The following is a 16006-nucleotide window of genomic DNA, read 5'->3' on the forward strand; positions in this document are numbered from 1 at the left end:
TTTTCAGTCCATCCTTCTTTCGTGGGTCCGTCAACAACGATTTTACAGTGTTTTGCCATTGTCGTGTTCAAGAAAAAAAAAATGCCTCTATATTTCATTGCAACATTGTTAGAGTAAAACAACAGTCATATATGTACAACACATTTGATATTTTAATATTGACAATATGCTATCGTTCCATCTGTTAAAAAAGACCACTGAAAAGAGGATGCACACCGACCATGTGCACCGTTCAATTTGAGAAATCGATCACTGAAAATTGAGTTGAAAATGACCATTGAAAAGAGGTTGCATTTCGACCACATGTAATGTTCAATTTGAGAAATCAACAGCTGAAAACTGAGTTGCATATCCACTAGGGTCCACGCGGAAGATCAACGTTTTTCTCTCCAACAAGGAATTCCTCTGGGCCATTGCTGCAGGAAAAGAGAAGGGTGAGAGTGGCTGAAATCCATGTACAGTAGTTATAACAGTGAAATTAGTCATCAGATATTTTACCTAAGATAACTGAGAGCAGACATTCGGTAGAGACAGGTGAAGACCAAGATATGCAATCCAATGGTATAAAAGAATGCGAAAGTTCGGGCATACCTGCAAAAGGAGGATTCTTTATCAATTAAACAGTAACATGTGTAGGAATGAAGAAGGAATAATACACTTGATCTTCCCAAGTCGAAAGTTAAAACTTCAAATAAAATGCTATTGAAGTTTAGAAAATTATTTAAGCAGAAAAATGGGATTATCAAACGAGTTAACAAATTATTTAAGCAGAAGAAAACAGGAGCACTGGAGAATGTCTAAAATATTGCAGAAGCCTTCAAGCATACTTGTTGCCAAGGAGAAAACGTCCACTGCTAAGTGTAATTCTGTCCCTGAATCCCAACTCCTTGTATCTTTGATCCCTTTCCTAATTACATGAAAAATAGATGGAACAGTTCATAATTAAAATTAAATAACATTGAAGAGAGAACACAGTGAAAGATAACTTTTTCATGTTTCTAACCAGTTACTTCCTTATCTTTCATCCAATCCTAATCTGCCCTCACTTTTCTAGGTAATGTGCAGAATGGGTGAGGGAGATCTATACGTAAGGAGAATCCAGTTTTCAATAGCTCCAACAGGCAACAACAACTATCTAAATGCATGTTTAAACAACAAAGTTTGGACTTTCAATCAAGGACATAAAAAGGCATTCTTCCCTGTACCTACTGACCAGACATATACTGTTTTTTAATATCAGTAATAATACATCTGAAAACTAAAGTTATTTCACAAACACAAACAGTTATGAACAAGTTGAGATTGACAGCATCAACCTTAAAATAGAAAGAAAATTCCTTCAAGGATCTTCTGCGGTTTTAGGCTTTTAGTTATCTTGGACAGAAAGACACTTCAGTTTCAACATATGCACATGTAAAGCTGTGACACTAATACATACAAACTTATAATGCATGAAACTTTTTTTAAAATGTCGTGTTTCATTACAGCAGCCAAGCTAAGTCACCTTTTTTGAGAATGCAGCAAAAGGATTTATATCATCCTCATATATCTTCTTGTATTTAGATTCAACATCTGACGCGAAACCACTTTCAAGATCTTCAGCATACTGAACATATAATCACAAACAAATCTTGAGTTCAGGGTAAAAGGGAAAAAGGTTATCTTGAAGACTGAAATAGAATGATGTTTTAAGAACACATTAAAAACCTTTTTAGAACCCCTAGAAATCACTTTCTCATGATTATAGTCTTGTACATAACGAATCTTCCCATATAGTTTGACATTATCAGCTTTGCTCTTTTCCAGTTCCACTGTTAATACCCCAATCTTCTCCTTCAACTGCCTTATTTCCTATTAAAAGTGAAAAATTCACCCAAGTCAACACTCGTTACACTGCCATATCCATAATCTAAAATTTGGTTGATTATAAACATACCTCTTCTGTCTCTCGCAAGCGGGTCCTAAATCGATCTCTTTGATTACAAATCACTTTAAGCATTGAGCTCTGATCTTGGTCTAAGGATACTTGCCTTTGGTCTGTATTCTGATGCAAAAGAAGCCAATTTAAGAATTCTTTAAATCTACTATACAGAAATGCTACGTACAGAAGAATATTTGGGTGTGTTATTAATCAATCAAAAAATTATCCAGCAAAAGAATTTTTTCAATGTTCTCAAAATCTTAATCTTCTAAATGCATGGGTTCAATTGTAAGAAAGTCAACATTCATACCCAAAGTTATCATTAAAAAAATCAAAGAAAATAGATTGCATCATTAAACCATCTGTCTCAAAAGCTTAAGCTGTTAAGAAAAAGTTGAATAATGATGCACATCCCTTCAATTGTTAGTTTGAAGAATGTATAAAGTTCATCTAAATTTGGATGCAGGAATGGGAATGATGAGAATCAATCTATCAATTACTTGGTCAAAGAAGCTTTGACAACATGCCATGAACTAACTATCCCACAAGCACAAGATGTTAAGAGAAGGCCTGTGATGGATTTTACTTATATCTCTTACAGATGCATCTGAAATTAGAATTGTTTTTCTCCATTGTTAAGTACACTCAACCCAACTCCACCCAACAAATTATTGATGAGAACTGATTTTTTGTTAACCTTAAAGAAAACAACAGTTAAGACTTCAGACAGACATCATCTCTTTCCAATTGTTGAATGAATGAAACTTTGTTTCTTTTGAAGACTGCTCTGCAGAAAGAAATAAAATGCAGAAAGAATGGTAGCACAAGAGAGGAATTTACCTCAGAAACCTCACCCCCACCAGCTTCTGAAAGATCCCAATCATCAAGGAAGTTCCCTTTACGGTCTTTTGAATTCGAACTATATCCCTGCATCAAAAGGGTTACTAAATGCATTGATAAATAAAAAGCATAAAATTTCATCATAATTCATAAATGCATAAACAGAGATTAGCAAAAGAGAGCAATTCAGATTCTATTTAAAGTGGTCAATATGTAACAGAAGTAATGCAGGTAATCATTCCAAACCTTTAAAATATCATCCTCCAACTTCTGTACCAATTTTTGTTGTTCATTAACCTTTGCTGTAAGCTCTGCTATCTTCTGTTCAGCTGTTTCCAGTAAGGATGTTTTCTCAGAAAGTGTGACCTGAAAATGGTAGAACTTCATCTGAATAAAAGAGGTTTTTCAAAATGCACAGCAATAATACTGGCATATCATCTTAAAGAGCAGCCTTCTACATGAAATTGTTATTGACTCCACAACATGTGAACATGAACACTGCTCAAATGAAGGAAGTACAGAGGATCCTTTCCTAACTGGTCTTGCTTTCTTTGAAAGCTACATTATATAAATGGCTAGTGTTATGTTAGTTGATTATTTCTTCCATTCTGATTTTTTCGAAGTCTTCTTTGTTTATGGGGGGCAGGTGGACTGGATGTCCCATTTCTAAACAAGTTACATTCTTACCTTCAACTGTGTTAGTTCATGTTCCATTTTACGGTTCTTATCAAGAAGAAGAGACTCCATCTTGCTCATCTCTTCCCCACTTGTAGCCACTTCCCAGTCTTCAGCCTCGATTGAATTATAACCCACTGCCTGCAAGTATAGTTCACAAGGAGTTACACAAATAGTGATGTTACAAGAGAGTTCACCAAAATGGTAAATAGAGAACACAGGGAACAATAAAACCACCTGCAAAATTTTCACTTTCTTGCGCAGATCATCAACCATTTTTTCTGTTGGCCTTGCTTTAAGTTCTTTCTTCATCTCCTCAAGGGCAGCCTCCTATATTAAGAGAAGGTGATAAAAAATAGTTTTAAAATTTCATGAACATGGAAGAACAAAATTATGTGCCATATAATGAAGCAAATGGATTGTAATTGTTAATATATCAACTGCAATGCATCTACTGTGGGACTTGGCCGGGTATTCACAAATCACAATCACTTATAATGCATTCAAGTATCACACGAAGGAAATCTGTAGTAGACTTTGGCCAACCAAAATATTACCTTTTCATTGAGCATTGCAGTAAGTTTCTTGACTTCATTAATGTGTTGATCTCTTTCATTTGATAAGGCTGTTTCAATATTGTGTAGCTCCATGTTCAATTCAGAGATTTGCTTTTCTTTGGCATTTAAAGAATTCTCAAGTGCACTATTTGAGTCAAAATTATCACTGAAAAACAAAAACAAATAATAATCTGAAGACTGTGATCCAGTGTAAAAGATAAGAAATAAGTCAAGTATCACAGTGAGTATGCATATATGGATATAAGATAAGATAGACAGGAAACACAAATAAGTCAAGTAGCTCTGCATCACTGAATAACTTTTTGTATGATGTTTTCACACTAGAGGAGTGAGGAGTGTTGGCAAATAGCAACACACTCTATATCATTCTAGTATTGGTTAAAACTATAAAATCAGGAGAGAATAATTAAATAAGAGGGATTGACAAAAAATAGTAATTTCCAATAGATTTCAGCCTGTGTTCAAAAGAATGTGTTGCTAGCATTTCTCATTCACACAAAAACATGGTCTTATTTCTTTTGGAGACTATACTTATCTGACAATACTTTCTCCAAGGAGAGATTAATAGGTTCGGGGATCCAAATAATTGCTTCCATTAACAGAAAGAGATAAACCCGAAGGTGAAGAATGGAGTTTGTTTCACACACCATGCTCTGAATTTTATCAAGTAAAGAGAGTTTGTTTTACAAGCTTTTAAAGCTGTACAAAATAATAACACGTGGAGCTAAAGATACCAAATTAAAATGATGATAAAAATAAAATTGGATTGCTTGATTAAGAATGAAAAGATTTCATCCAGAAAATCTTTAAACTAATTGAACTGGGACTGGTTTTAATTATCATGTTTGGAAGAATGAAGCCCAAAGGATCTTTAAGGGAAATGCAGAACAGAAATGTTATTCAACTTAAAAGGATGCTAAAGATGGATAGTATAGTTATAATAAATTGCTTTAGTTTAACTTCCAATAAAAAAAAATGTTTCTGTATGTAGAATTTGGAAGTTAGAAACTTAAAATGCAGATGGCAATCATAAATAGGATTTAGAGAGGGAAATATGTGTAAATATGTCCAACTAATACTGCTTAGTTTGGGTATAATAATAATAATATTTAATTTACATAGAAAACAAAGAGGACCACCACACCTATTCTTAGTTTCAGTCTCTTCATTTGCCGTTTGTAACTGAGATCGGAGAACCCCCTGCATAGACACAGAAGTATCGCTAGAATAAACAGCAAGTCTGATTGAACATGGAAAAGCATCAGCACTCAGCAGCTTGAGACAAGATTCATTCCACTTAATGTTACAGAAGCTATGGAGGGATTTAAAATATGTGGGTCCATTTAAATTCTTTCATCCAATTCTCTTCCTCTCTACCCTTTAACTGATACCAAACAAGGGCCAATCCTTTTGTTCCCCTTCTTCCTTCCCCTCTCACCCAAAGTTTGCATACCAAACAGAGACTTGGTTATTTTAAGATTTGATTATGGACTAAACAGTAAAAACTGTATCCTTACATCATAAAGACCCAAGAAACACCTACACAAATACACAGTTCATTCAGTGTGACAATCACAAACTATATTCAGTTTACAGTCATTGATAACAGCCTTTGCAAAAAATGTAATCTAGTAATTCCATTCTTTATACCTACAGGTGGGAAGAACATTGTCAGTGAGACCAGAACAGTATACGAGGTTGAGGGGTAGGTCGTCAATAGAAATTTAAAGTTGATTATAAGGTTATGCTAAAATAGTTATAGAAAATTTAACAAAGAGAAACAAATTTTGAAACTTGACAATAATAATAAAAACCTAGCCTTATCCCAAGAGTGACAATCACTACAAGAATCAATTAATAGTTGAATACTCAAGCACAAGTAATTCCATGGGGAATAGTTAAAGAGGGATTTAGAGTTAAGAAACCATCTTCCTAGTTACCAATACTTTGTTTCTTTTAGATTATTTCAAAATTAAAATAATTTCCCTGATACTTTTTCCTATTTTGAGCTTGACACATAATAGAAGCACTCTGATAGGACTCAGAGAAAAGTAGTTACAACAGTTATGGGATTAGTTAGAGTTGCTAATAGTAGTCAGAGTCAGTAATAAAATTGGTTTATTGGTTAGAATTGTTAATTGTCACTGCTTAGGAATTCAGAATTGTTAGTATTGGAAAACAGAGCAATAGCTCAGATGTGAAAGCCAAAAGCCTGAAACAGGCAACTCTTTGTCAAGGGGAAACCCTTAGAAGGAGATTTCTCCCCTTTTCTGTTCAAATGCCATTCTCCAATAACAGATTCATTCTTGTTCTTTCTATCTTTCATTCTATTCTTCAATTCTGGTTTGTTGGTTTGTAAGAGACTCCCAGCTGTGTAATTAATATGTATATGGAATATGAATTGATTGCAGCAGTGATAAATTTTGTAAAGGATAAAGGAAACAAACTGTTATAACTTATAACTCCACAGAGCACCTAATATGGAGCAAAGAAAAGATACAAAACAAAACTCAGAACCTGTCTCGCTAGGAAGGGTTGGCACTGAGGATTAAACTCTACTACCAGGCTCTATCAAAACTATTTTTTCAAAAATGCATTTAGAGCAAAGTCTTAAGAGTATCTTCAAAAGTTTTCCCATAACTCTTTTAGTCAACTCCTCACACAACCGAACCAACTTGGTTGAGGTTTTGTCCTCTTTTCAGAATAGGTACCATTCTAAATTTATTTCAAATACATATTTCTGATCTTTTGTCCAATCATCCCACCTCAACATTAATCATCTTCACTACGCTTAAATAGATCTAAAAACAGTGGACTATAATATTTCATAAATTCTGAAACAAATAGATAGAAAGCAGCAAAAATTGAAGAATTTGGCTGAACAGGCAAACACACAATTACAAATAACCACACTTCAAAATCAAATAAGAATTTGTAAATTGTACCTTCTCTCTTTCTAAACTAAGAAGCATTGATTGTGCACGCTCCACTTCATCCATCAGAAGATTGACTTCTGATTGCTTAGATGCCCTCTCTTCCTCTGAAGTTTTCAAGAAAACAGGGGATCATTTTCTTCAATATTAAATAATATTAGGAGAATCAGTCTTAACTCTTAATATGCATATTATAAAATAATGTAAGAACTGATGTTACAGATTCAAGTTAAGTGTAAGAATAAAATTGAAATGAAAACTATTTGTTTACCAGATTGGGCACGGAGTTCAAACAACTGGTTTTGTGCGAGTTCATGCAATTTCTGCATAGTAGAGACACTGTCTTTGGCATGCTGCAACTGATCTTGCAGTGCCTGTTCCCTGCATAGAATAAAGAGATCAACAGACTAGGTAAGCAATGCCAAGGCAGAGAAGGACAGTTCCAATAGAGTAGTAGTAGTCAATCAATACAGAGCAAGAGAGACAAAGTGATGGGAACCTTGGTATTTTATATTTTAATGTAGAAAAAGTGGGAACAATTTCCAATTGCAGAAACAGGCGCACAAGAATAGACTCTCCCTCTCACTCACAGCAAACAGAAAGCTAATGGAAACATTTACAAAAAGAAAAGAATAAAAAAAGAAAGTCAAGGTCATTCAAGAGACCTTAGCACCCCATCCAATCCCACACTCAGTCCTTGCTTTCCCCGCCCTTCTTATACTTCACACTATTAACAAATTTGGTTTCTTTCCTCCCACTACCCTGCCATGTGTGCAGGTAGTGCTTGGAGCCAGTGCTTATTTGGCTCACATGGGGTGTCCATCCCATGTTTCACTCCTTTCTATAGTCCACCTTGGCAATGGTAAGAAACTAAGAATGCTACAAACATATATCTAAGGCAGTTGTCACATGTACTAAACTGAATAAGCAAACAATTTGCCACAGCAGACAAGATTACAAGATACCTTTCTTTCAAAACTTCCAATGTTTTCTGATTCTCTTCTGCCAGACTGCGTTGCTTAATCTCCACAATTTCTTTCACTTTCTCTTCCATCTAATTCACATAAATTCAAATGACAAAGTAAAAATCATGAAAGACAGTTAGGTCTAATTTGTAATTGAATTTTAAAGATGTCGGGGATCTAGAGAATTCTACACATTGCAAATATGCCATAAAAAAACAAAATATCAACACAGATTGAAAGGAACTTATCAATTTGACAGTAGGGAGTTGAATTCAGTTAAGCTAGGAAATCTATTTATTGCATGTCATAAATGCAAACAGTTAAAACCTTTCTGCCAAAATTCATTGGTAGACATAAGGGGGCAGTCGCCACAATTAACAAAGTTCTTTATCACAAATAGAAAAATTCTGTACTTGTTTGAATGCATGTGCACATTCACCAATTTGAACAATAAAACAGGCACGAAACATGCAAATGCATCTCAAATTCAGAAGTTAGCAATTCATGAGAAACCTTTTACTGAAAATAGGGTACAATCAATATCAGCAATTTGGTAAGACCTATTTTGCTCCTTTTATAAGGCCAAGGTGCTATCTAATGCAAAAAATAGATTTAAGGATAGTTATAGGATACATTATTAGATAAAACACATACATAAATCAACCTTTAGACAAAACTGTACTAGTAAGTTGTAATTACTTACACCAGTTTATTCATCCTTAAATTGTTAAAAAAACAAATTGGATAAGAAACAAGGATAAAAGATTAGGATAGTGATTTTAGAGATGCAATATATCAAAACTGATTGTTGTGCTTTCACCTAAAAGCTTAAGCTTTTGGGGTAGTTGTTTCATAAAAGAAATGAAATCAAGCGATCATAATAGGATCCTGACAATACACCAGTGCATACAAGACCGAAAACAGGAAGCATCATATAAAGGCATCAACAGGTATTTTCCTCAAGAAATGAAAGAAACTGTAACATTATGTAATCAAACACACAATATCAGAAGCATTAATAACCTGTTGCTCTAATTGCCTGTTTCTCTCTTCAAGTCGTCGTATTGTAGCCTGCTGATTCTTCAAGTGAGTTGCCTCTGTCCTGAACTCCTCAAGCTCAACTTTCATTTTCCGGTTTTCAGATTCAAGCTCAGATATCTTGAGATCTTGCTCCTGCACAATGAAAACATATCAGAACAGGAACAAGCAAATAAAAATATGCACATGGTTTCCCTACATGCATAAAATATAAGCACCAATGCACACAAGTATCATACAATTTAGTAAGTAATAAAAATGGAACAGTTTAGAAGCATAATAAATTAATAATCATGACAGAGGCCTAATTTGGTAATCTTTAAATATGCAAATTGAAAAGGTGGGAGGGCTGCCAATCTTTTTAAAAGTCAAGAGATGAAAACACCTTAATTAAAGCAATTGTGGGCAGAACACAAAAGAGCTACTAGAAACAGAATCTCATCCCAACACAGGTTTGATGGCAAGGAAACACCCGTAAAGTTGCATGCATTCCAAGATGGTAGGACATGTCCAGTGCTCATTGCTAAAAAGAGCATTACTACATCAGTATATCTACTTATTTAGAATGGAGAATCATGCATTCATTATCCATATCTAAATCATGCATGTAGGTGATGTAATACATCCAATAAAATTACAAGTCTTATCTCATCCTCATAGTGCAAAAAATTGAAAATAAAAAGAACAGGGCACCTAAGTGAAATGGTAGAACTCACAGCAATTGACGCAAGAGCTGGATAAGGATCTGGAGCTTCATAGAGCTTTTGATAGATGTTGAGAAAAGCATTTTCTCCAAACTTTGCTCTCTTAGTAAGATTGTCAACCTCTTCCTGATAGCCCTTAAGCAAGGAATTGAACAAACTTAACTTATCCTCAGGCGAAGCCTTTTTGAAGTCTGTAAGCAGCATAATATGCAATTTCTCAGACGCATCCATTTATTACCCCAAACTATATCAAAAAACTCGCAGAGCATGAAAAAAAAAAACAAACAAACAAACAAACAAAGCGCAGCTATGCTCCTGCCGCTGTTCCAATTTCAGTGAAAAGTGAAAACATGTCCTAACAGGTAAGCCATCCATATCCAAGTGAATTGTCAAGCCTATACTGAACGCTGATTTCACAATAAATGTTTATAATTCTAATAACCATGTTTCTAGCATAATTTGGAAAGAGTAACAAAAGCACTAAGCACACACCTCTAGTGTTCTCGGCAAGCTTGCGGCGATTTTTCTGACTGCTTTCCTGGTTCTCTGCAATTCGAAGCCCTTGCTCATCCAGTATAGATTTCTCCTTCTCCAACTCAAAATCTGAAAAGACGAAAAGACAGAGTCACGAAACCATCGCAATTGCAGCAATTGAAACAATGCGGCAACACATCATAGATTAGAGATCGTCATGTCAATTAGCACACAGAGAAACACGAACTAAGATGAAAGATATGAAAATCGACAGAAAATTGGAAAGAGCGAAACGTGAAAGTGAAGTTTCGGTGTTACCTTTCCAGAAGGCGGAGACGACGGAGATCGGAGAAGAGGAGGGAGCGGTGGATTTGTCTCGCTCGGGTCCGGATCCGGATCCACCTTGTGGAGCCTCCATTTCTGGTGCAGTGTCTGAATTGGTTGAAGGAATTGTATTTTCTTTCTCTGTCTCTGTTTCGGGTTTTGTTTTGTATTCACCAAACGTAAAACTCTTTTGTGCGGTAATGTGGGATCTGAATATTTGCGAAGTAAATTAAGTATTAACTTAGCTTAATTGCTTTCATGTTTTGTTTGGTCAATAAGTGTTAAGCTGGGTTGATACTTGATATCATTATAAATTTTTTACGAAAAATTGTAAATTTAGTTCATATTTCCTTTAAAATTATAAATTTAATTCTTTTATCATTTAATTCACGAATTAAATTTTTAATCTTTTACAATCTCATTATTTCAACCTCCAATCCTAAAATTAAACGTTGACGGTTGGTTGATACTTGATGTCATGTGTTACACTTTTATTGAAATCTCGTTATTTCAATATAATAAAATAAAAACATGACATGTAATATCAGTATAATAAAAAAACATGACACGTAATAAGGTAAATCATTAATTGTCAACATTCAATTTTGGGATTAGAGATTGAAATAATAGAATTACAACAAACTAAAGACTAAATTTATGAATGAATTAAATTATATGAAAATCAAAATTGAATTATGAAACAAATAGGAAACCAAATTTTGAAGGAGACTATAATTTTGACAATTTTTTTTTATCATAATCCACAAGTATGTTTAACAGGTGCAGTTTTGAAGGAGACATGTTCTTCCTCCTAATCGTTGGGCCGAGTTGGTCCTTTGGGCTTTAGGTTCACATTTTTACCATTCCTATGCACTCTTCAATTAACTATTTGAACTCCTCACCTTTTCAGAAATGTTTTTTGACAAAAATACCCCTGATGCTTGACACCATGCTCATATGCAAGTTTCCGCTGTGTACCTGAATTAGGTATGCAGCAAAAACAAGTTTCTGTCAGAACTTTAAGACGGAATAAAAGAGAGCTTGAAATGCACACTTGAGTAGTCGAAGTCAAAGGAGCTTGAAGTGCGACAAAGGTAGAACTCGGTGGAGTGGAAACTAAGAGAAGGGTTGCAACAATCATTAGAAACATAAATGGGGTGAGGAATGGAGAGGAAGAAGGGCGAGGCATAGGGAATGAAGGGATGTTTTAATCAAGGGGTGTTTTAATTGAGGGGTAGGGGTGGGGAAGGATGAGGTATGTGTGTCTTTTTATTGTATTGGGGATTAAATAGCTATTTGGAGGTGTTAATAGTTGGGAGCCCACATTATTTTGGGGGGTTTGGAATTGTTGAGCCCGTGGTGTATTGTTAGTGCTATCGAGGTCTAACTTCTAAGATATGTTGACACCTTGTAGTTACGGGTATTGGTTAATTTGTGCCTTTTAGTTTGGCATAAAATTTTATTGATTGAATTGCTAAGAGAATGTCTATTCTTCTCTTCTAAATATATGTACACAAAATTGACTTAAAATTAATTAATAAATATATTTAATTAAATTAGTATTTGAAAATATATGTCGTATTAATTCTTTTGAAATTATATTTTGGATAAGTTAGTTTTTAAAATCATCATAATTTAAAAAAGAAACTAAATTAAATAATATCATGAATTATTATTAAAGAATTAAATTTTGTCACTGACAAATGGAGAATCAATATGACGACAAGTATAGTTTTGAATGTCAAAATAGGTGTTCACATATTGTTATGTATGATGTTAAGTATATTACATGACCCTAAACACTTAATATAGCTTGGGTGGATCATCTATGTCTTCTGGCCACCAAATGATTGACACAATTCTAATTTTTTATTTTCTCGTCACATCAACATTGATCCACATTCAGGTCAACAGTAACCCTAACCCTGTGTTTGGATGATACAATCTAAGCAAGTAATGCAATTTTTTTTTATTTCTTTGCATATTTCTGTCCCATAAAAATAACATTACATGATAATTATATTAATATTTAATGATATCATTTAATTTTAAAAATTATTAAAATGATATAGTTTTACAAAGAGAGATAATGGAAAAATTAGATTCCATTTATATGGGGTGCAAATTTAGTAATGGTGTCAGAATAGTTAATTATAAAAATTATACCGGTTTGCTTAATATGACCTCATTTTAGGACTATTTAAAATAATACTTAGCTTAATATCACATAATCTTATAACTTTGTTTTAGTTGTGAATCTGATTGGTTGTAAATCACAAATAAAGATGTGCCCAGTAGGTTTCTTTTCTGCTTTCTCAATAGAATAAAGATAGATTAATTACTAACCTTGCCAGGCTTAGTCCATGCTCCAACACCAACACCATATCCCCCAATTATTATTGCTTATGCATCCCATGCTCCGATGCCTAAGTACTACTACCTCTTAGCTCAACCTTAATTATAACCCACCAAAAAACAACCATTATGTATTTCTTTTTACACTTTCCTCCAACACAACACAACGTAAATATGATTTTATTATATATTTTTACAATGAAATCATATTTCAATTATATAAAAAATGTAAAAAAAATATATAACATAATCACATTTTACCTTAATTAAAAAAATTAATTAATTATATTTAATTATATCAATTTCAATTAATTTTTTTTAAACTTATTGTTCATTAGAACTTATTATAAGGAATAAAAAATAACTATTGAAAGTAAAACATTAATTAAAATTATTTATTGAAATTAAAACATTAATTAAATAAAAAATATTTTAAATATAATAGCATTCAATAAAATAAAATTAATTTAAAAAAAAAAATATTTGAGACCAAGAAAAATATTTTTTCGGATAGAGTATTTTTTTTTTTTGTATAATTAATACTGTATGATTTTTGTGTATAAATTTACATAAATGGAGGGAGTTTCTTTACGGTTGCTTTTCCATAAATTATTTAATGTCATTTATTTCAATTCATATATATTGATATCCTTAACTTTCATCCAACTCATTCATGAACTTGATAATTTTTTTAACTCAAATTTTCTGTATATTTTATTAACTTTCTTTGAACACTGAATATCCTCAAACTCAACAATTTGACCTTTTTACTTATGCGCATACACATATATAAATAGGTACACACTAAAAAAAAAGAGAGAAAGAAATATACATATATCGAAAAATCATTTGCTTTGTTAATTTGATGGCGTTGCTTCTCCTTTTATTTCTTGGTATGAGCATATCATACTACGAATGCAAGGAGCAAAAATCTATCAGATATGGAATAGAGTTTTAGCAGATCACTAAATTTGAAGAGCATTCTTGTACTATAATTTTAACTCTCTTTGTTTATGTTTTAAAGTATATTTTTGAATCCGTTGTTGCTAACAAATGTGCTTCCATTGTCATTGTGTGTTCTACAATGAACAGTGACTTTGAGTGCGTCGGCATATACAAGCAACCAGCTTTTAAACATCCTTTGTTGAAAAACCACCAAATTCAGGTAAATAAAAATGCTCTTACTAGCTAAATAATATGTAAATAGACTTATTCATCCATTAAATTGGTGCAATGCGATTATTATATGATGGTTGTGTTTAGTGGAATAATTTAGTATGTGCATTTTACAGTACGCAAGTATTCATTGAATTTCTTGAGCGTGCGTTTGGATGAATCATTTGAGAATTGATCTAAAGAATTTAAAAGTTTTTAAGATTCAAAATTGTATCAACGATAATTCCTTCATTCATTTGTTCAGATAAACTAATCATTTTTTTTTCATTTTCAAAATTTTGTTAGATAAGAAAACATCAATTTTTTTCTTTTTAAAATTTGTTTTGAGATTTTTATTTTTTTATTTGAATAAGGAGAAGGGAAAAAAAAAAAGACAAAAGAAAGAGAACTAGAGAAAGGATAGAAAGTGGACAGGAAGGATTTTAAGTTTTTTTTTTAAATAAATCCACTAGTTTTACCGATGTGCAATTTTGATCTTTAATAACTTTTTTTTATTATAATTTGATTTTCACATTTTTAAAATTTAACAATTTTGGTTCTAACACATGATGACATGACACAATACAATTAAGCTATTGATGTGACATTAAATGAAATATTAGTGTGATATTATTTATCATATATGCATTACATTGTCATATCATTTATCATGTTATATTTTTTCACAAAATTATTTTAAAAGGTAGATATTTTTTTTTTGTTAAATGTTAAAAAGTTTGCATCAAACTAAAGGTGGTTCAAAATTATTAAATTTTAAAAATGTGATAAAAATAAATGTTCAATAAAAAATTTGGAGGGATCAAAATTTCACAATAATAACTTTATAGTGACCAAAGGTGGATTTAAGTCTATTTTAAAAAAAATATTAAAATTATATATTTTAAATAATAATAATAATACTTCAACATATTACTAGAATTTCAAATTTTATGCTCACCTAATTCTTGAGTAATAAATGAGAGATTAATTAATCACAATTATAAATGAAGAAAGATAAGTGTACAATAAATAAAGAATATAATAAAAAAATATTTTAAAAGAAATAAGAATATTAATTATCCTTCAAAGTAAAGAATATTAATTATATTTTTTAATATACGTGTCATTAATCAATTGTAATAGACAAATAAAAAGGAAATGAAGAGAATAATAAAAATACATATAGTTTTTAAAATTAAGTCCAGATCCACGAGACCAATAATTTAAATTTGTCATTTGATCCAAATGTTTACTTTCTATAACTAAGCAATCGGAAATATAATTCATTTTTTTAATCACCGCGCTTAATTAGTTCCTTGTGAGATCTTAAGGTAGAGATAGAAGTACACCGAGTAAAGGTAAACTTTACAAAAAGTCTGGGCTGGTCTTTATTAAAAGTACATGATTTATGCCTAGTTTATTTACATGTCAAAAGACTTTTTTTTTAAGCTATGAATTTAGCCTTACATAAAAATTTCACTTCATTTATAAACTTGTTTAAGAATTTAGTTTGTGATAAAAAAAATTTATCAGGATGTTGATAAAACTATACATATCAAACTTTATAAGAATAAAATTTAATAAGATGATTTTATTTTTCAATAAACTTAATTATATATTTAACTTTATTCTTCATGTAAACTAATATGTTTAACATTTTAAAAGATAAATAAATGTAATATTTTAATGTGTTATAATAAATTTAAAATAAAAATAATACTAACAATAAATATTTATTTATGCTTTTTTAAATAGGGTGTACTAATGTAGGAGTGTTCATAGGTACGAATCACTCTGCGAACCTAAATTGACTCAAACTAATTCCAACAATTTGACTTGAGTCATTTATGTATTTGAGTTAAAGTTGAATCAAACCGATTAAAATCGTTTATGTACAAGTTGGGTTACGGATTTAGATTTATAGATCCGATCAAAATCGAATCGAACTGATCAAACTTTGTTTAGAGTTGTTTGGTTTGACTTTAAATACCACTAATATGGGGACTCCAAGTGTTGGGACTACTCGTGTTGGAACTATAAGTGT

At 32.0% G+C, this 16006-nt stretch overlaps 1 protein-coding gene across 1 annotated transcript; it reads right to left on the reverse strand.

Annotated features, from left to right (window-relative positions):
• On the reverse strand, positions 1-10651 carry LOC114418591 (protein CASP). The gene is made up of 19 exons (XM_028384020.1): positions 10447-10651; positions 10147-10257; positions 9667-9845; positions 8936-9085; positions 7913-8001; positions 7219-7328; positions 6960-7054; positions 5159-5214; positions 3994-4159; positions 3674-3766; positions 3449-3577; positions 3008-3127; positions 2762-2848; positions 1937-2044; positions 1708-1851; positions 1505-1606; positions 828-907; positions 499-591; positions 1-416 (listed from the first exon to the last, which is right to left on the reverse strand). The coding sequence occupies exons 1-19, from the start codon at positions 10544-10546 to the stop codon at positions 356-358; spliced, it is 2073 nt and encodes a 690-aa protein (XP_028239821.1). The 5' UTR covers positions 10547-10651; the 3' UTR covers positions 1-355.
• Between the last annotated feature and the right edge of the window lie 5355 nt (positions 10652-16006).

This window comes from Glycine soja, chromosome 7 (assembly GCF_004193775.1).
Source record: "Glycine soja cultivar W05 chromosome 7, ASM419377v2, whole genome shotgun sequence".
Taxonomy (NCBI): domain Eukaryota; kingdom Viridiplantae; phylum Streptophyta; class Magnoliopsida; order Fabales; family Fabaceae; genus Glycine; species Glycine soja.

What these genes read in the sequence shown, in the direction of transcription:
- LOC114418591 (XM_028384020.1), bottom strand. Translation starts at nt 10,546, where the DNA reads ATGGAGGCTCCACAAGGTGGATCCGGATCCGGACCCGAGCGAGACAAA. An exon ending in AGAAAGTGAAAATTTTGCAG is followed by an intron (nt 3,578 to 3,673) that starts GTGGTTTTATTG and finishes CTATACTTGCAG; the next exon opens with GCAGTGGGTTATAATTCAAT. An exon ending in GCTTGCGAGAGACAGAAGAG is followed by an intron (nt 1,852 to 1,936) that starts GTATGTTTATAA and finishes CACTTTTAATAG; the next exon opens with GAAATAAGGCAGTTGAAGGA.